We start from the raw sequence: 22,135 nt of genomic DNA on the forward strand, positions 1-22,135 counted from the left end.
AAAAGTAAGAAAGTTGAAGTTATTCTTCATTAGTTTAAAATCTTCAATTCCATCTTCTGTACTGCATTATGGTAAGTTTTGTTTATTTATTTTGCATTTGGTATCATCATCATAAGATTTTTTTTCCTTTTTCCCTGGTTTTCATTCTTAGAATATTCTTGTCTTGGCAGTGACATCATTTCATGTTTTATGGGTCAGAGACTTTGTCCTATGCAGGAATATTTCCCAAGAGCAACAGAAAATAAGAAATAAGTTATTCTTATTTAATCTATCTTTTTGTCTAGAGTAGAAATAATTCAAAGATTAGCTTTGAAGTTTGATAAATTTTTAACTCATTATTTTACATTCCAATTCTTTGTGGTATTTATCCTTATACAGAACTACCACAAGCTTTATGTCAGTCAGTAAATTAATAACAAAACTAATTTCAGAATTTGTAAGACCTAGTTTCAGATAGGACTTTTTTCATATTGTATTTCAGTCATAGCCCAAATCAGACAAGTGAAATTATCTCAGAGAAAATGGAAAAATCTCTAAATGTTGAAATCAGGATAACACACATACAACAATAGTAGATTTTTCTAGAAACAATTATGACATCGTATGAAAAAGTCCACCATCTTCTATTCTGCGATGACAGCTTCCCCATTGTATGACAGCCTTAAATGAGGACTGGCCTACAGTGTGATTCAGTTTTGGACAGGTTCTTAACTGACCTGCACGATTTTATTCTTCTGTCAGTTGAAATCCTGCATGTAGCATTAACAGATGATGGATATAATAGCAAAGCATTAGTGGGAGCTGGCAGAAAATAATTGCATACAGGCACTGGTCCCTACCAGATTACAACTTGAATATAAAGGCCCGAGGAATGGGTGGGAGAAAAGAGCTAAACAAATTTAGCTCTAAGATAGGAGCATTGACTTCTCAGAATGCAATTCAACAAGTATTGATTTGAAAGGGATCCTATCCTTCCTTCCTGAATACAAGTTGCTCTTTTTGCTCTAACCCATCAAAGAGCTGCTTCGGTTTTCTATACCATGAAATGGTTTCCTTGATCAACACACAATTGTTTTCAAATTCACTGAACACCTTCTGTGATTCCTTAGCATGTATGAGGAGGACGCTGGGAGTCTGCCAGTCACTGTAGGCAGCTCTGGTGCAGGCCCATACACTCTGGAGAATGGCTTTGCAGTTGGATATTGTATCAGTCAGTGTTTACTAGAAAAACAGATATAATACAAGATATATAAATATATAACAGTTTATAAGATTGGCTTACAATGGCCTCCCAAAGAGTTGGATAAGGAAGAGTGCAGAGGGTGTCTCACAGAGCAGACTAAAGGATCCAGCAGAAGGTCTGGAGCTCACTGTGTGCCGTATCAGGAGGCCAGTGGGTGTGCGATGGAAGGCTGACGGGTCTGTGCGGGAAGCTAGAGTCTGCACTACAAGTCAGATGATGTCCATGGTCAGGCTGAAGACTGGCGCTCCAAAGAAGCAGGAGCAGATGCGTCCTCCTTCATTTCCCCTTTATACTGTCCAGGGGATGATGAGCTGCCCAAAGGGGCCCTCCATACCCTCAGGTGTGGCATTGCTGAGCCAATTTAATTAAACTTCTCTTAATCAAATTGCCATAATCAACCATCACTAAGCAGTGATTCTTACATTGGACCAAGAACATGGCACTATCAGAATTATCTGATGGGCTTTGGCAAAATTCACATACAGTTTGTACTTAATCTCTAGGGCATCCCCAGATTTTACCTCCACCCCCACCCCACTTGGAAAATATCTCTGGTGGTAAGTCCCTGACACTCGAGGCTAAGAATTCTCCTGCATGGGGGTAGGAAAATATAAGAAAAGTAGAAGTGCAGCACCATAGCTTTTGTGTTTCTTCTAAGAAAGAATTTTAAAAGATAATTAGTATGGATTTCAAATTAGTATTAGTTTATCAGTTGTGAAATTTTCCACAATAGATTAACAATTTTGCATTTTGGGAAGTTCATGCTCTAGTAAGTATGATTTTTTTTTTTAACCCTTAGCTATAGAATAGACTTTTTATCTGACTGTTATTACATCATACTATAATGGTAAAGGTGACTTTCATATATCAACAAATTTTGTTTTTAATTTCATATTAACATTTTTCATTTCAGTAAGTATTCCAGAACACGATGAGGCAGACGAGATAAGTGGTAGGTACTATGCTGCCCACTTCCTTCCTTGACTCCAAATTTATGAAGTGTCGTCATATAAGTAATTGGTTAGAAGCCCACAATTTTGACTTGAATAAAAGTACAAAATGAGACAAGATAGCAGGAATGCTAAAATTTTATCCTTTCAAATCACAAGTTCGCATGTTAATCATAATAGTGAGCCATAGTCATTTTTAATTTGAAGTAGCAACTAGACTGTCTTTTTGTAAAACCCTTAGCACTGTCTGTAATGGCGTGGACTTTTCTTCTTTGTTGTAGATGAAAATAGAGAGAAGGTGAATGACCAGGCAAAACTAATCGTGGGCATCGTAGTTGGTCTCCTCCTCGCTGCCCTCGTGGCTGGGGTTGTCTACTGGTTGTACATGAAGAAATCAAAGTAAGTTGTAGAAGAAAGATCCCTGCTTGTTGGCTTTCTCTGGGAGAAAATACAAGTACTGTTAGGCTTAATCCAGCTGTCCATGTCATTTCTCTTATATCCCCCAAAGCAGGCTGTCACATTTCATCTCAGTTCCCAGTGCCAAGGTTGCTAGCACCAGGGATGTGGCCTGAGTAGGATTTTTATGTCTATCCCCTTGTTTTTATTAGTGAATATTATGAACTCATTTATTTCTTCAGTGTCTGGGCGTATTTTTTTAAAGGTTAATTGTTCTTTTTGTTGAGGTTGGTGGGGATTTGTTAAAAGAAGCTAAGGTATCTTTTAGAGATTCCCAGATGTCTTTGTAGTGACAAGTCTAGCTACAGTGAAATTACTGATGAGATGGGGAATCTAATTGTTGGACCTCTGTGTTCTAGTTAGTTGACTTTATTCCATATAGGAATCTAATTAAGGGGGAAAAGTAATTATTGTTTTTGCTTTAGTTTTTAAAACTTGATTAGAAAAATTACTAAGACTTCTCTGAAACACTCTAGCTGTTAGATAAAAATGATTAAAAATACAAAATATTACATACACTATGAAGCATAAAATCATCTAATAGCTTATTATGATAATCTAGTTAACAAATGATGATTCTTCATATTCACAGTATTCCTTCTCAATCTAGACTCTGATGTGATTGCACAGGGGTGAAGTCCTAGCATTTATATTTTTAAGAATTTTATTGGTAATTGTGTGGCATACTCCTGGTTTCAAACATGAGTTTTAAACCCTTTTTCTTATAAATGAAGTAATTAATTTTTACAGTGGGACATACACAGGTAGTAGTAACTTTGGCTATAATGTTATATTTTTATGGCTGATAAAACAGTTCCGTGAGGAACGGAACTGTTACTGATTTAAGGGGATGCTATTTTAGAATCCTTGTGTTCAATTACTAGACCTCATTTTCTCTCACAACGCTACACTTTCTTTTGCCATAGGGCAAAAAGTGGCGAGTTTTCTTTTGTTGCCACCGATGTGCAGGATGTCCATTCCCACAAGGGGGCGCAGTCACACTTGACCTCAGTCACTCCTCAGTGTTCGTTCTCACCAGTATCTATTGTTATTAGGGAACTTCCAGAGAGTCACACAAGGTTTATGGGTGTGTGCGCCCACACATGCACACGTGCGCGCACACACACGTGTGCGCACACACACACGCTAATGCCCTTGTGTAAGGAAAACTTGCAAGGAAATGCCTCTCATGATTATGGAGTCTGGGATGTCTTCAGGGCGTCAGATGTGTGGTTCCAGTCTGTGTCCATGGTGTAAACTGCATTTGAAGTCCAACTACACAGAGTCTTAGGAAGATCCAGTGTTTCAATAAGATTCTACAAAATTGGAAAAACAAATAAGTAAAATACCCCCCAGATCGAGTGGCGAGGCAGGAAAAGTTCTCTTTTCTTTCTAAGCCTTTTCGTCCTCTCCTGGTTCAGTGGGCCCACAACCAGAAGGGAAGGCAGTGTGTCTGCTTATTCAGGTGATTGTATTACCCAGAACCTCCTCTGTAGACATAGCTAGAGGAGTGCTTGGCCCCGTATCTGGGTTCCACATGTCCAAAGCAAGTTGACACAGTTATTAGCCATTGTAGCTGGTAACACATGTTCTTGTTCTCAGTGAACACTTTATCTACAACTGTGTCACTTACTACTTTATTTTTGGTATCTATTGAAAATTTAAATGACTGCCCGAGTGATGGCAAACCTTTTAGAGCTTTCAGTGATACAAGCAGCCTGCCGTGGCATAGTGCTGAGGTTTGCTACCCCTGGCCTATACGTGTAAATGAAAGAAAACACAAATAGTTGCCCAGAGGAATTGGTGACCTGTAGAAATTTTCCACTGTGTGTACAAATTTCTTCAATCTTATAATCTTTATAATCCATGATAAGCCACAAATGCAATAACTTGAACTCTAGTATATTTTCATTCTACTAGAATTTGTAATATATCCCAAAATAATTTATTTTCTTAAAAAAGTAATAAAATTTCTCTGTGTACTGAAAAATCAGCTCAAAAGTGCTGTTATTGTCTACATAATAGCCAAATGAATATTGAATCATTGGAGTACCTCTAGCATCTTAATCAGAATATCCAAATGGCCAATGACTCATCATTTGTCCTTTCCTGAATAAGTATGCTTGTGTGTGCTCGAGTGTGTTACTTCATTAGTTATTACCAAATGGTGACAAAAATTGCAAGTATGGGTACGTATTGGACCTTCCCTTCAGAGTCATTGAGGTAAGGCCTCAAGCATTTCTATTCAGTTTTCTGATTAAGTGCAACTTTTGCCTCTGACATGAGCACTAATCTAAATAACTGTTATTTAATTGAAAAGTTCACCATATTTGATAGTGTCAACATTATTGGTGATCGAAGTAATAAATTGCAGCTCTTATCCCAAGCACTAAAGGGCTTTCATTAAGAGTGTGTAGAATGCTTCACTTTTTCTGTGTGCTTTGCTTTCCTGATTAGTTGTTCTCTGCCTGTGCTGTCTGAGTTAGTGTCCTCAACCCCGTAAGCCACTTGACCAGAGAATGCACACATCCATAGTGTAAGTTTTCAAGGTTAGGGTTTCTATGGTTGTGTTATTATGAAACAGCTAGCAAAGTAGTGAAGTTTTAGCCACACTTAGAGGAAGTTCTTCACTTTGGTAATTTCAAAGTCATTGAAGAGAAATGAGAACCAATTTTTACTCCTAGTAGTATGTAAGAAAGTATTTCTTGCTGGGCTTAGTGGCCTCAACTTACACACACTCGCACTCCACTGTTAGGAGTGCTCCTTGTTTCCATCATGGAGAACTGCAGCAAGAACTAGTTAGCAGTTCTGTTCTTGTCTCATTGTGATAAGGTACATTCATCAAAAAGTGAGAACTCATGATTGTTGCTGTTATATATTTAACTTATATAAATTCTCAAAGGTTTTTCTTTTTTTTTTTTTTTAACTAGAGACCATTTTGGTAGTGATAACATATACTGGTTATTTCCCATGTCTGCTACATATTAACTCACAGCATAAAAAAAAAAAAGACGTTAATTCAATGAGTCCATTCTGTTCTACTTGGTTAGCAGGTAGAAGAGCATTAGAGAATAAAACATTATTCAGTGATTCTCTTTTCTGTTTCTCTCTGTTCTGCCCTCTAAGCATTATTTTCAGCTCTTGTTTGACATACAAATCCTCACTTATCTCACTGTATAAGAACTTACAAAAAATTAAGAGTTCAAGGTAAAGGAAAAGTGGAAAGGCAGCATGATACGGCCATGAACTTCTTGAGGTTGTTGAAACCGTATTTTCAGGTTGCTGGCTCCAAAAAGACAGCTGAGCCACACTAAGCTGGGATCAAGCATAAACCAGACGTTTGTAATCTGACAAAACTGATTGTGTGAGCCTTGTAAACTTACCAAGGGACCTACCTTTGTAACTATAGAGCAGAATGTTGGTTTTATGGAGATTGTTGTGCAATTTACAGATAATTCAGAAATCTAAAACTTATAAATATCATACAGTGCTATATTACTCCAGTACTCTCCCAGGAAATGGAAACCTCAAGAAACTGTTGTAGTCAGCCTTTGTAGACCTCGTCCTATCAGTGTATCCTAATACACGGAACAGGATCTTGTAGGAAGATTGATTTTATTTGAAGTTTATCTTTGAGTCAAAAATCAAATTCATGACCCTGTGAGGAGAGGAACTGAATAAATTTAATAAATTTAATAATTGAATTGAATAAAATGTTGAATAAATTTCAAAATAAGATGTTGAATAATAAAATACTGAATAAAATAAAAATTGAATAAACTTATTTACTGAATAAGTTGAAAGATATTGCTGGAAGACCATGTGTAGCAAATATTTAATTATTTTCTCATTTATCACTACATGAGTATTCTTTCTTTTTCTTTCATTTTCCATGGGTACTTTTACTGAAATTCCTCTCAGTTTAGTGAGGCATATGCAGTTAGCCTGATTTCATAGCTTCTGTATATCAAAGGGGCTAACCTACCCAGGTTATCACTAGTGTCTTACCCAATTTTTATGTATTTTTCAAATATACTTTGATATCTTACTAGAACTTTTTAGGCATTAAAACTTGAGCTCTGAATTTGATTATTTGCTGGCATTTAATACAATATTAGAGTCCTAGAAAGGCTTATGATCCTAGGCCCAGGCTGATGTAGTCTCTCCACTTGTATTAGAATAGGCTGATCCATGAGTTTTAGTTTCTTTCTTTTTCTATATTCATAGTCTGGCAGGCAACCAGAAGAAGAAAAAAGGATCCATTACTCTATCAAATCATAAATAATAGACTAGCAGTGAAATAGGATAATGTGCAAATGCAGATTCCTTGCAGTTAATTTTAGGACCCTTGACCATTCAGAGGGGAGAGTCATCCAGGGCTCTCACTGAGTCTACTGCCTGTGACCTGAAAACTGAAAAATTTTAGAGGAAAGAAAGAGATTTTATCAAAATATAGTGTTTTATTTTTAAAAAATCACCTTACATACCATTTTGAAGGTAAAGGAAAAATACAAAAGTTCTGTTTTCCTTCCCACCTGCCCTGAGCTAGGCTCTTTTCTGCCCCCAGCGTTTTTGTTTGTTTGTACATCTTTTTAGTGTTTTGTTTTGTTTTGTTGCTTTTTTGTTAAGGCAGGGTCTCACTGTGAAGTTCAGGCTGGCACCGCACTTGCTGTGGTCCTCCTGCCTCAGCTTCCCCGGGGCTGGTATTGTAGGTATGCACCACCATGGCTGACTTATGCATTGTAAGGAAACCCCATGACACAGCGTGGGTGCAGGGTGTCTGCTTGTATGTTCTGCATTATTACATTTGTTTTGATCATTCAGTATTTTACCTACTGAATGAATCTCCTGCCCCATACTCTTTATTTGCTAAGGTAGATAAGCTGTTTTCAGGCCAGAGAGATAGTGCAGCGGTCTAAGCGGCTGCCTGACAAGCACAAGGATCTGGATTCAGTCCCCAGTACCACGTGCCGTGCCACCATGCCAGCCACTGAAACCAGGCATGGTGGCACACGCCTGTAATCCCAGGGCTGGGGTGCTGAGACATGAGGATCACTATGAGTCCGAGCTGCATAACACGACCCTATACCAAATAAATAAAAGATTTTTTAAAAAATTTAAATGAAATGTTAAAAAAAAAACTGAAAGAGAACTTTTAGAAGTACCTCAGAAAGTGGCAATGAGGGTGTGTTTGAAGTAAGGTGGAGGAGTGTGAGGTACTGTATATTAATGGCAGTGTGTATTTTACTGTAATAATTTTTTAAGCATAAATGTCACTGGATATTTTGGTCATATCTCACATGTGGCCTGGGGTAGCAGAGACCTGGCTTCAGTTTGTCAAATTCCTGTATTGTGCCCAGTGCTTTCACATGTTCTGTCGCATCTCTCCTGGCACCTGCCCTGTAGGACGGTCCTGCCATTTCCGTATTCATAGGTGAAGAGGTGTGCTCCGGAGGTAGGACCTGTCCCGGGTCTTGCAGCTCAGACCTGACACGTAGGATGAAAACCCAGACCTACTGACCCACAGGTGGAAATGCCTCTCTTTACTGTATGCATTAGAGCAGGGAAGGGAGCATTTTAGAGCTTTCAGTGGTACAAACAGCCCACTGCAGCACACACTCTGGCGGCTCGCCACCACTGCACTAGAAGGTCACTGCTAGGGCTTCTTCCCATATTAATTTATGATTTTGTAATTCAAATTTTCACTGACATTTAAAGTTACTAAAAAGAGACTCTTGAAAAAATTTAAGTAGCCATCATAATCTGTATTTAGCCAATTTACAAAAGCCTTTGTTCTTCACATCACTTTGACTGAAGGTCATCTTGCCAAAGGAAATGATTTGGTTAATCTAGAAGTAAGTGGTGAACTTCTAAACTATATGATTCTTTTAGATCTCTAAAATTTTCCACACTCAAAAATCATTGAATATTGGGGAATTAAAGAGAAAAGGAAAAGGATAAAATGGAAAAGCTTTGTAAATAAGGAGAGGAAGTGGGGTTGAAGAGAGGGGAAGGGAGGGGAAAAGAGGGACTAAGAGATACCATGTACAGGTACAGTGAATGTGATCATTATACATATCTAAGTGCACCAGTGCTGTGCTGGCCCCGCCCCCAGGGCCCACTGATTGGGCGTCGTGGTGCACACCTGTAATCCCAGCGCTTGGGAGGTTGAAAACAAGAGGATCACTATGAATCTGATCTATGTAGTGAGACCCTGCAGACCCTGGGCCCATCCTAAATATATAAAAAAGAAAAATAAAAAAAAATAAATTGTACCAGTAAACTTAATTATAAGAAATCACTGGATAGCATTATATTTATGTTTTACCACATCCATTTCAACAAATACCAAAATGTCCAGGACAATTTTTAGATGCTTTTCCCTACTAGGCAAAGACTCTTAGTAACTAAAATGGAGAAATTCAGGGTCTAATGCATGCAATCCTTCTATCCTCTCAGTCAGTGAATACCCACGCCGCCCCACCTCACCCGCAGCGAGTATTTCTATTTAGTGGATCTCAGAGGGGTTAACAGCCTAACACATTTGTATAGCTGTGTGACTCGGTGTGCAGAGACTGAAGCCAGATGGCTAGAGTAGGAATCTTGGCTTTGGTACTTACTTGCTGTGTGTCCAAGGCAAGTTTATTATTAGTCTCAAGTAAAATGGAGATGTTACAAGGATAAAATAATTTAATGCTTCCAAAGCCCTTATGACAGTGTCTGACACATTATGGTATCTGAATATTAGTAGTCACCCTTTGAAGAATGGGATTGAGAAAAAAGAGTTCACCTTTCATCACTAATTAATGTTTTGTTTCCTATCATTTTATATGCTTTAAAATTAAAGTAATCAATTTGAGAATATCTAAAAGTACAAATTAATTCTATAGATAAATTGCAGATTTCGTATTATACTTAACCTTTATTTTATAGTTCCAAACTATGAAAAGCCATATTTTCAGCTTGGTTTTAGCTATACAGATGTGGTCAAAGATGTTGCGATTTGTCCTTAGATCCATAGCTTCCTAAGTTGAACTCTAGTCACTCAGCTTTTTCAGTACCACTTTTCTGAGTAACATTATGAGATCGCATCAATTGCTTTTAAGTTCTACCTAATTGTATTCACCTACAAAGTAAATATAAGGGAAATGAAAAGTAGTATCTTGTTTCTCGTTCATCCTTGGCCTGGTTCTTTCAATTCAATTATTATTCAGTCTTTCAATTGCATTTATTTTTATACTCATTGCTACTGACTTTTTGGGTTTTTTTTTATGTCGTTGTGCCCCTGAAAAAATTTTCTGTGGCGATTTTCAGATTTCCCTTTATATGTACTCTAGCCGGCTCAGCCCGCCCTGAGGGTGGGGCTGGCTCACCATGTGATGCCGGGGATTGAACCATGGTCCCCTGCACCTGCCTAAGCTTGCCTGAGCAAGCACTTTAGACCCCTGAGCTATCTTGCCAGCCCTATATGAACTTTTGATCAGTTTGAATATGTTATATGCTCAGATGTATGTTGCTATTTCTTGCTTTGAAATTTCTGAGCATTTTTCAGTCTGTGCTAGTTAATGGAATTCATCATATTATGGAGTAATTTTGCTGTTTCTTCACATGCATTTTTGTCCCATTCTTTCTTTCCTCTCCTAGTAGGACTCCAATTACATACATATTAGACTACTGAACATTATACCACAGTACACTGAAGAGTGATTGGTAGATTGATATACTGCTGTCTTCTATTTTTCAGAATACATAATTTGTATTTTTGTATTTAAATTCACTGATGTTTTACTCTGCCACTTCCAATCTGATGTTAAGGACATTTTGTGAATTTTTCACTTTAATACTGTCATAAAACTTTCTATTTCCTTTTTTTTTCCTGCCTAGATTGTCATCTGTTTTTACATTATCATATTTTCTTCTAAGACATGAATAAGATATTATAATAACTGGTTTAAAGTCTTTACCTACCATCCTAAAGCCTGTGTCATTCAATGTATTCTCTGGTCTTTTTCTCACATGCTATGTTGGGTTGGATATTGGACACTCTAGATTCTGTTATGTTCCCAAGATGTAGACTTTCCCCGCTTAATGATTAATGACTTTCACATTGTATGGCGAAAGTTAATTTTACATTGTACAACTGTCTTAGGATAAATCCTTAGCCCCAACATACGGTCTTTTCTCAGCTATTCATAGGTTGTGATACTAAGGCTGATGTGCTTGCTTAAGACCTCTGATTTGGTAAAGTTCAGCATAGTGGATTTTATGGTGACAGTACAAACAGCTCCATCAACTTTCTACTGGGCTCTTTGAAAAGTCTGCATGCATGTGAAGCTTAGGGATTATCCAAACAAATGGTTATAGTTTGTACAAATATGTGGAGAAGTTGCTTCCTCCTTTCTACAAATCTTTATTCTTGATTTCTAGCTTTTGTTCTAGTTAGCACACACTTTTTAAACTGGGAAACACCTTCAACAGAAAGGCCATGCAAAAATTTCCTCCAGTATCTACTTTCTCTTAGGTACAACCAAATAGTGGATATTATGTTGAAAAAGAAATCAAAAAACAAGCTCATAATTCACAAGATAATAGATGCTGCTGCTGCTGTTGCTGCTGCTGCTGCTGCTGCTGCTGCTGCTGCTGCTGCTTCTTCTTCTTCTTCTTCTTCTTCTTCTTCTTCTTCTTCTTCTTCTTCTTCTTCTATTTTAGGGAGGGGTCTACAGGGTGTTCAGGATCTTAGTGATCTGCCTGTTTACAGCCTCCCAAGAGCTGGGATTATAGGCACACACCACCATGCCCAGTCTCAGTTGCCATCTCAGCGAGCCCCAGGGGTGGGACCAGCATGGCAGGCCTGGGGATCGAACCCTTGACCCCTGCGTCTGCTTCCAGGTGCTTTAATCTGCTGAGCTCTTTGGTCAACCCTAAGATAATAGATTCTTTGACTTACTGCATTGCTGATTTGTTTTTATTTTGTTTTCTAGTATTTGTCTGATGAATGTTGAGGGTTTTATGAGTCATTTTCTTGCTGTCCCCAGATAAGATTTTCACTTTAGAGGCAAACAGTGATGGTTAATGGCATGAGTTTGAGAGGAAAAAAGACTAAAGGAAAAAGAAAAAGAGATATTACAAAAGAAGAAATAGATATATAATGAATGGGAATAACAGAAAAAAAATAGGAGTTGTGAGAGAAAGCTAGGAGAAGAAAGAAGAGAATCAGCTCTGGGGGTCATCTCTACTGCTACAGTGTCTTAATGATTTATAAAATTTTTGCTATTAGAATATATGGCAGGGCCAGTGGGATAGCTCAGTAGAATAAATGCCTGCCTGGCAAGCACAGGGTCCTGAATTCAATCCCTAATACCTCAATAAAATAAAATAAAATAAAAAATAAAAGAGTATATGGCTAGTAAAATAATCAAACTTTTTTGCATAAATTTTGTGCAGTACTATCTGAAAAGTTTGGAGTAAGTTAGTGCTGAAGTTCTGCCATTTCAGTTAGTTCTGTTTGACATCTCTGGAAAAAAAGCAGCTGGGTTTGTGTGGGCCTCATGAACAGTAACATTATAAGGAACAGGAAAAAAAAAGATGCGAATTATAATCAGGTTGGTTCAAGTTGGTAAAATAAGTACTTTTGCATTCCTAGCAGTCTAGACATTCTTTTGTATTTTGTTGGTAAACTATAAACAAAAACTGCACTCATTCTCAAGGAGCTTACGATGAAGTAAAAAACACTGACCAGATGCACCATGTTTTAATGCCTTGGGCTGATATCTGGAGAACTAAGCTAAGACAGTGGATGAAAAGGCTGACTTTCTATTTAGGACAAAAGAAAGAAATGCAAGTGGAATCGCTATCAGAAGATTGCCAGAGTTGGGCCTTGGGATAAGGGCAAACCACAAGTGGACTTGGCCCCTGCCAGTGCCACCCCTGACTAGCCTGGAGAAATGGCCCTCATACTGTGGTTAGCAGAGAGCATGGCTCACTTTGTACAGCAACATTGCTTGAAACCTCTATGGTGTTTTTATACCAAATATAAGCAAAATTAAAAGTGATTGGATATACAAAGAGAAAATATAACCAGTAATAAAAAAGAAAAGTAGATGACACAGCAGATGAATGGATGGGTGGGTATTATGGTTAACAGGTGAAATTAAAATTATTCTAAATAATAGAATAAATGAAGTACAAGATGATCAAAAGAGATGAGTGGAATAGAGAATTGAAATACATTTAAACAATTTTAAAATCAAATTGGCATTTGTCAAATGAAAACCGTAATACACACTTTGATTTCTAATCTAATGGATGGATTTCACAGTAGATCAGTCACTAAGGAGCACAAGGGGAGTAAATTGAAACACGGATCAATAGAAAACACTTAGATCATAGCACATGGAGGAAAAAGAATTATTTGAAGAAATAAGAGCATAAGAGATTTGTGTACACGCACAATGCTTAAAGTACATTTAATGGAAATCCAAAAGAAACAAAGGGTGAGGTGTCCACCACCAGGGAAATACTAAACAAACTGGTTTAGCCTACAGCTACAAGTGTCATTATACATGCATGTCATAAACTTAAGTTGAGTTTAAATAAAAGAAGTACCCTGATTAATGCATGTGGCATTATTCCATTCATATGTAAATTACATAAGCAGATAAAACTATTTTGTAAAAATTCAGGTTAGATTAACCTTTGCAAAGGCAGTAGTGACTCCAGAGAATGTTAAGGTCTGAAGTGACTGTTTCCTTTTTTTGTTTTGTTTTGTTTTTTTTTGGGGGGGGCGCAGTATCAGGGATTGAACTCAGGACCTTGCACTTCCCAGGCAGGTTTTTATGCCACTAAGCTATCTCCCTGGCTGCCAAAGCAGCTGTTTCCTAAGCTCAGTTCTCGTTGCACATATACATGTAGTTTTATTGAAAATTCTTTGAATAAAAATATATATATGCACTGATATATTTGCATATATATACATAAACACCTATACGTACCCAGGTGCACATATATATACAATACATATAAACATATTTTATATATTTTATATCTATGTCTAAAAACATGAAAATAAAGTTATTTTCCTACAGTGTACAATTTGAGTACAAGATAGAAAATATTTATGTGTTGATACATGATAGCTCAGTGTTTCACTTGCATTTTAACATTTCTATCTCCTAATATATTACCATATATTATAGGAGTTGATCACATTGGCAGATTTGAGGTTGCTTTTCTGACACACAATGAAGACAGGTTGTAGCTTACACTAATTTAAGCATTTTAAAAATCACAAATTAAATTCAACTTGTGCCTGTTATAATGAATGTTCCTATTTGAATGAACCAAATGCCTTCACCTCACATGGACATATCTCATAACTATTACAACACTTTTTCTAATAAAGTTATAATTTTTAGAAAATGCATTAAGTAATTCTGCAAAGCATAGAGACACGGTGGAAAATGATAAGCTCTTCCCCAACTTATTAACCAAGAGGCAAATCTGATATCACTTAAATTCTTAAAAGTATGACTAGCAATTATATTACAATACTATTTTGAACATTATGGTAGTATTCCTACAGTACTGTACTCCCTGTTTTGCTTCTAAAAGAGAGGAATGGAAGAAAGGAGTGAAAAAGAAAGGAGAGAAGAAAGAGAAGAATGGAGAGAGGAGGGAAGCAAAGGAGGAAAGGGAGGGAGAACAGTGGGAGGGAAGTGGAAGGAGATGTATTAACATGATCAATACTGTATTAATAAGACCTGCTAATACAATTATTTTTCAATCAAATTTACCCATGTAATTAGAACATGGTTTCCATTCTTTTTTTTTTTTTTTTATGTATATAGTACAGGATCTCACAACACAGCTTGGACTCATAGTGATCCTCCTGTTTGGGAGTCTCCCCAGCGCTGGGATTATAGACTTGTGCCACTGCGCCCACCTGGTCTCTGTAGCTGGCTCAGCATGCCTGGGGGTTGGGCCTGTGCAGCATGTGGTGCTAGGGATCGAACCCCAGACCCCGCACTTGCCTAAGCAGGCACTTAGTCTGCTGAGCTATCTCACCGGCCCCTGGTTTCCATTCTTAAAGGATGGTGCCTAGGTATTTGTATAACCACAACAGCCGGTAAAGCATTGGTTTTCGAACTCCAGACACCAAAATCATTAAGAGGTCCCATTCAACACAGACTGGAAACCCCTTCCCCAGGTTTTCTGCCTCTCTAGTAGGGAGGCCGATGCCACTTGGTGTGCTTGTTGCAGTGAGAACCATCCTGTCAGGGCCTTTCTATCCTCTGACTGTGCTCTGCAATGAAATGAGCCTTTATAATCTTGCTTTTGATTTAGATAAAACAATCCGTAAACATAGGCACAGAACGTTGGTTCACCTGGGCTGCATGGTGGGGAATTCTCAATGGGGAAAGACCTTAATGACACTCTTTCAAAGCATTTTTGCAATGTTTTCCTAGAATGAAAATACTGACTATCAAATAATTCTCTGAGAGAAGAGAAACAATTCATCTGAAACCATGACTTTTTAAAAGTACATGCACACTGTTTTCAAAATCATTTATTATTTTTCCCTTCTTATGTATTCATGCCACTCCCTACCAAACTAGTGTTTACTGGACTCTGTCCCATCAGTCAGAGCTCGGGTGTGGCTTTGTTAGCTCCAGGCAGGAGCCGTTTCCTTCTTAAGAGACACATTACTTTGAGCATTTAAATTTTTAATTCATGTATCAATAGGATGTTGATCTAATTGTTTTATAGGACTGCATCGAAACATGTAAACAAGGACCTGGGTAACATAGAGGAAAACAAAAAACTAGAGGAAAACAATCACAAAACAGAAGCCTAAGAGAGAAACAGTTCTTGCTATTCAGGTAAGCAGGTTCACAGACACAATTCCCAGGAAACCGGGAGCCTCTTTGGAAATGAAAGGGAAAGCCTGAGCTTTCAGGTGCTTTCTAATTACAGCCTTCAAAACAGGGAGAGAGGTTTTCAAAAGGGAGCTTTGATGTCTCAGACAGTGCTCTCAGAAGAATGGAATTTCTCATCTCTTGGCCGCCCCCAAATAATCATCTTCTGAATAGTAAAAATCATTTTTGAGATTTTTAGCATCCAATTTGCATTTTGTTTTCTAATGCCAAAAATTATTCTGAGTATAAAGAAATGAAAAAAAATTTATTATGGATTAGTGTCTGGCTTTAATAAGAATAGACTTTTTTAGTAGCCATTTAAGACCATTTATTTTAATTTTGAGTCAGAAGTCTTATTACCTTGACGTTTCAGAACTGAAACTTGATATCCTGCTGCCTCAGCCTCCCTCAGTGCTGAGATTTCAATTTTTATTTAATTTAAAAATTACTTTTAAAAAAACAGTAGTATATATGAATGTAGTTACACTACTACTTCCCAAATCATTTTAGGGAAGAGGCTGACAAACTAGCAAATGTGTGTTACACAATCAGACCCACACACACTCTTGGGAAGTATATGCATATCCATGTGTGGACATGTGGTAAAAAAGAAAAAAGACAGAAAAATAAAATAACTAAAATGAAATCTACTTTTTAAATCTCAAAGTCAAGATCTTAAACTAGGTCCAAAAAGTGCCCAAACTCCCTCCCTTTTCCTGTTCTGCCTCCCACTGTTTTCGTCGCCACTTCCTGAAGCATTTCTGGAAGTCTCCTTTTGTATCTCTGAGAAGTGTGACCAAAATACCTTGATTGCTGATGCTAGTGTTACTGTAACTAATTTTTTAACTTTTAAATATTCACTGTATAATTTGATCTCCCCTATATGCAGACATCTATGTATGTATGTAAATATACATGCTGTATGTGCGAATAGTGCATAGATTATGTATATTTATATGTGGCAGTTACATTTGTGTGGTGTTTTTCTAAAGAAAATCCCCAAAATTTGTGTGGTTCCATGGCCTTGCCAGCTACAATTTGAGCTTTTTGTGTTCCATTAAACCAACCAAACAGAGGAGCCCTTTGGAGTAATCACTTTGTTTTTCCCTGAGAATAACTCTTGCTATAGCTTACTAATGGGATCAGGGAGCCCTGACAGCTGCTTTAAACCATGAGTGCCTTGTGCATAAGCCATGAGCCACGACTTGAGTGGGTCATCCAAGTTCATCTCAGGGTGTAGCAACATGGTATTTGGAAGGATGCACACAAGACAGAAAAATAGAATAATTAAAATGAATTATACTTGGGCCAGCCAAATAGGTCAGCAGATTAAAGCACCTGCAGGCAGGCGCAGGGCCTGGGGGTTCAATCCCAGGGCTTGCCATGCCAGCCCCACCCCCGGGGCACTCTGAGACAGCAGTTGAGACTGGACATGGCGGTGCTGCGCACCTGTAATCTCAGCTCTTGGGAGGCTGTAAACAGAGAGATCACTGTGAGTCTAATCTAGTAGTAAGACCCTGAACACTCTGTAGACCCTTCCCTAAAAATTTAAAAAAAAAAAAAAGAATTCTACTTTGTAAATCTCAAGATCTTAACCTGGGTCCAAAAAGTGTCTGGGGCTGGGGATATAGCTCAGCGGCGCAGCGCCTGCCTAACAAGCGGGAAGCACAGAATTCGATCCCCGGTACCAAGAAAAGAAAGCAGTAAAAATAAGACCAAAAAGTGTCTGAACTGGATCCCTTTTCCTGTTCTGCTTCCCACTGGGGGCCAAATATTCATCATTCTCACATTTTTACTGCATCTCTCTAGGAGTCCTTCCTTAGCCCTTTGTAAATGTAGACTTTACCTTCTGTTTTCGTAAAAGCTGGATAGAGTAATTTCTCAAAATAAATGAATTTAAAAATAAATCCCACAGACAGTATGGTTTGGAGGGAGGAGTGTATTTTATACATTAAAAATGGAATGAAATATTTTCCAGGGGCTGAGGAGATGGCTCAGTAGAATAAGCGCTTCCCTGGCAAGCGCAAGGGCCTGAGTTCAATCCCCGGTTCAGCCAAAAAAAAATTCCAAAACACCTTATAATCTTTATATGATCTGACCAGTATTAAAAAAAGACCCTCACAATTCCCAAAAGCATTAGCACAAATGATGCAGTAGTGGCCACATTTATGGTGGGGAGCAGGCAGTGTAGTGGGAAATTCCTCCCATTAGTGGGACCTGTCACTTTTAGTACAAAGCGTCTGTTGATAATGAAAAATGATTGCTGTGGTAACTTATCTAAATTATTTTTTTTCATCATTTCACAGAAAAAACTATATAAGCCAATTGAAGCATGAACGTGGATTGTATTTAAGATATAAACAAAGACACTGACAGCGATTCATGGTTCAAGTATTAAGCAGTTCATTCTACTAAGCTGTCACAGAATTTTAGAGAATTATCTCAAGTAAAACAATGAAATGAAATTTTAAAAAATAACCAGTTTGGCAGCCATGATAATAGGTCATATGTTGTGTTTGGTTTGAATTTTTTTCTGTAAATGTCTGCACTGAGGATTTCTTTTTGGTTTGCCTTTTATGTAAATTTTTTACGTAGCTATTTTTATACACTGTAAGCTTTGTTCTGGGAGTTGCTGTTAATCTGATGTATAATGTAATGTTTTTATTTCAATTGTTTATATGGATAATCTGAACAGGTACATTTCTGATTCTGATTGCTATCGGTAATGCCCCAAGCTTTGTCACAAGCACCTAAAACCCAAAGGTAGCAGCTTGTGAAGATTAGGAAACACACATTGCCCTATTCAAAAGCTGACTTTCATCACAAATGAAGGAGAGGCACTCAGTCGATTGCTGAGCGGCCTCTGAGCTGATTATGCGTATCACAACAAATCCAGCGGCACACTCCCAACAAATCCAGACACACATGGGCACACATGCGTGATAATGCTACACTCCCAATCGGTGACTCGCCTTTTCTGAAAAAGACATAATGCATAATTTGGGTAACACTTACCTTTAGATACCTACTCATACATTATTTTTCTGTGAATGGACAGAACAAACCTATGTATGAGAGATAGTTTGGAAAAAGCATGGGTAGCATTCCCATTCACAGTGTAAAAACACTGTAATTAAAAATTGGTGTGAAATCCTTTGGGTTATCCACTGCCTTAAAATTATACCTATTTCCTTTTAAAAGAGGATATCAGTCAGAATTAGAGATTTTTAACAGTGGTCATTAATTCAAAACTGTGTTATTTTCCACAGAATATAGAATATATATTTTTTTCGTGTGTGTTTTTGTTAACTACGCTACAGATATTGAATGCACCTTGAGATAATTTAGTGTTTTTAACTGGTACATAATTTATCAAGCAGTACATAAAAGTGTAATAATAAAATGTCTATGTATCTTTAGTTACATTCAAATTTGTAACTTTATAAACATGTTTTATGCTTGAGGAATTTTTAAGGTGGTAGAATAAATGGAGACTTTTTGAAGTAGACTGGATATGGGCCAATAGCTCCTTGTGACTAGGCTTTTACGCTTCGCTCTTTCAGGCAGATGCCTGGTTTCTGGGAGAATACTGCACAGCCATTTTTGTCCCAGAAATTACATAACTTCAACTGAAAAAAATAAATGAACATTAGATTTCCAGTTACAGAACTATGTTCTTTGAGAGGAAAACTGGTGTTTGTTTTTTAGACTCATGGAATTAAAATGTATGAAGGCAATGAAAAATTAATTGAAGATTAAAGCCAGATGGAGATTAGGAAAAATGTTTTGCCACTTCTGCATTATTTAGAAACACATGTTATTGTACATTTGTAAACCATTTTGTCTGAGCAATAGTGACTCAGTTTAATAAAAGCTTCCTGTAGTGCATTGGTATGGATTAAATACTTAAATATTCTATTAGATTCAATGCTGTATAAAACATTATGGGAAAAAAGAAAATATATTATTTTGCCTCTAAACTTTGATTTATTGAAGTTTTATTTGGCAGAAAAAAATTGAATCTTGGTCAATATTGAAACCAAAGTAAAAGGGGAAAAACCAAAGTTATTTGTTTTGCATGGCTAAGCCATTCTGTTATCTCTGTAAATACTGTGATCTGTTTTTTTTCTCTTTAGAATTTTGTTAAAGAAATTCTAAAATTTTTAAACACCTGCTTTCCACAATAAATCATGAACACTAACTTGAAATTAGATTACTTCCATATTAATTTTATTTTCTTTTTTTCTTCTGATGTGGGAGGTCAAAAGTTCAATGTTTTACTCCTAAGATATGTTTGCAGAAAGAAGCAGCAGCCTGACAAAGAGACAGGGTTACAATTACAAATTTCCTTCCGCTTGCAGTGGTTAATTAAGTCCAGAAACAGTTGTCAGAACCTAGAAGGAAATCTAGAGCTCTGGAACAAAGGCAGAGAATTTGCCACAAAAGAGGGGACAACGTTGTTCTCACTGAGCCAACGCCAGGTAGAGGAAGGCTTCCGTAGGAAATGCAGCCGTGTGCACCATGATGTCAGGAAGGAAGATAAATCAAGATCTTCAGCATCTGGGGTTTTGAATCACCAGTGTAACTCTTTGGCAAGAAGAGACACATGTTACCCATTCAAGATTCGCTCCCTATATGTGACTATAGAAATTGTATGTGGAAATGGATTAACATATCCGTCTATGCCTAAAAGATAATAAAAATGAAATATGTCTTCACATTTCTCTCACAGCTTTGTGTCTTATCTACATTAGGATGTCCATGTGTAGAAGGTGACTGTAATGAAGAGTAAAAACCCCGTGGTGGTTGTCTTCCCCTCTGCAGAGGGAATGCAGAAGAAAACCTCCCATGCCTTCTTCCTATGTGAAGCAGGCTCACCATTGCCCACTCCCAGACTGCACCAGGACTTGGTGTCTCCAGTGATAGGATCTTAGTGTGAGCACCCCACGCAACTGTTCAAGGCACTTTTAAACTAAAAGGACATTTTCCTATTTCTTCACTGCGGCCAGCCACTCGCCACTTGGCTCACCATTTGAAATTGCCTACGTGTGCACTTTCATAGACTTGCGTTCCCTTGAAAATAAGATAAAGTTAGCTGTGTACATCAGAGATAAAAATCTCTGAGGTGACGTGCTGATGGTGCCCATGGTACGTACTAGGCACGTTCAGACATTTTATTTCATCATTAAAAGTTGCAAATAGCACTAAACCTTCACTGAGCAGCTGAAAACCCAGCTTCATGACCCTGATGCGCACTTGGCTGAAGTTCGTATGCTGAGTGTCAGAGAAGGTCTTCTTCCTTGCCACAGGCAGAGATCGTTCACAGCGTTCCTCTGAGACACACTTTTCCCCAGCCGAAAAACCTGAAAAGGCACACAAGTTGACTTACCATAGAGAAAAGATTTTTCTAAACTACTTAAATTAGATAATAAAATAATATTGGGCCAGTGAATAGCTCAGCGGACTAAGCGCCTGCTTAGGCAAGCACAGGGATCAGGGTTTGATGCCCAGCACCACATGCTGTACTGGCCCCGCCCCCTGGGCACAGTGAACGGGCCACCAATACTGGGCCTGGTGGCACGCAGCACTGGGGAGGTTGAGACAGAAGGATCAATATGAGTGTGAGCTGCGTAGTGAGACCCTGTAATAAGTACATAAATATATATTGCCTAATTTTAAGTTATATGTGGATTAAATGTATTGCACACTCAAAATATATTTACATTGTATATCATATTTTAAACATTTTGTATTATATGTTAAGTGCCTACAATAACAAATACTAAATATTAATCTATTATTTACATCATTTTCTTTTTCTCAGTATCCTGAAAGAGAATATCCTCATTTTATAGATGAAGATAATTGGGTTACTTTTCTTGTTGCTGGGATGAATTAATTTGGGTGTCTCAGTGCTGACAACCAAAATTAAAGAAAAAAAAGTTTATGTAGCTCACAGTTAGTGGCGGTTTCGGTCCGTACTTGGGTCCAAGGCAGAGCGGCCCGTGGCAGAAGGCAGCCACTCATGGTGGCCGCAACGAGCAAAGGGAGGAGCAGCAGCTGCGCAGCTGGCAGGCCTCTTTCCCTCCTTACCTTGTATGCAGATTACCCGCCCAGGGCGGTATAACACTCACACCTGTAATCCCAGCATTGGTTCGTGAATTAAGCACAAACTCCAGAAGCCACCTCAATGGCTGCTTGAAGCCTTGGGGTGGGGGACAACTAGACAAAAACCATAACAATAATCCAAAAAGCTTTGTTCACTGTCACAGATACAGAAGAGCTAGGAGGGGACTTTCACCCCACTTTCAAAGTTCAGGCTGTATCCATTTTACTGCTTGTTATCCCTGTTACAAAAGAGATGCTGAAGGGGCTCCCAGAGTGTAGATGGACTGGCATTGGACAACCCACTCACGCCTCTGCCAGCCAAGGACATTCAGGTTCAAAATAATGTGGTAAGAAACATAAGGGAATCACCACAAAAATAATTACTATATGTTAGTTGCCTTTTAATTCTGTGTCTGTGGAATCCAACACAAAGTAACAGTACCATTTCAGAAATCACTGCAATA

At 37.9% G+C, this 22,135-nt stretch overlaps 1 protein-coding gene across 2 annotated transcripts in view; it reads left to right on the forward strand.

The window, feature by feature from the left end:
- Positions 1 to 20,281, forward strand: part of Alcam (activated leukocyte cell adhesion molecule) — a 187,739-nt gene extending 167,458 nt beyond the window's left edge. Inside the window, exons 13-16 of one of the 2 annotated variants that reach the window (XM_023704094.1) lie at positions 2,157 to 2,195; positions 2,475 to 2,592; positions 15,415 to 15,527; positions 17,870 to 20,281. In XM_023704094.1, coding sequence (XP_023559862.1) covers positions 2,157 to 2,195; positions 2,475 to 2,592; positions 15,415 to 15,502 — 245 coding nt within the window. In that variant the 3' untranslated portion in view covers positions 15,503 to 15,527; positions 17,870 to 20,281. The remainder of the gene's footprint in view (positions 1 to 2,156; positions 2,196 to 2,474; positions 2,593 to 15,414; positions 15,528 to 17,869) is intronic. The other variant, XM_023704095.1, reaches the window with a different exon arrangement.
- The last annotated feature ends 1,854 nt before the right edge of the window (positions 20,282 to 22,135 follow it).

This window comes from Octodon degus, unplaced genomic scaffold (genome assembly GCF_000260255.1).
Source record: "Octodon degus isolate 3935 unplaced genomic scaffold, OctDeg1.0 scaffold00187, whole genome shotgun sequence".
NCBI lineage: Eukaryota > Metazoa > Chordata > Mammalia > Rodentia > Octodontidae > Octodon > Octodon degus.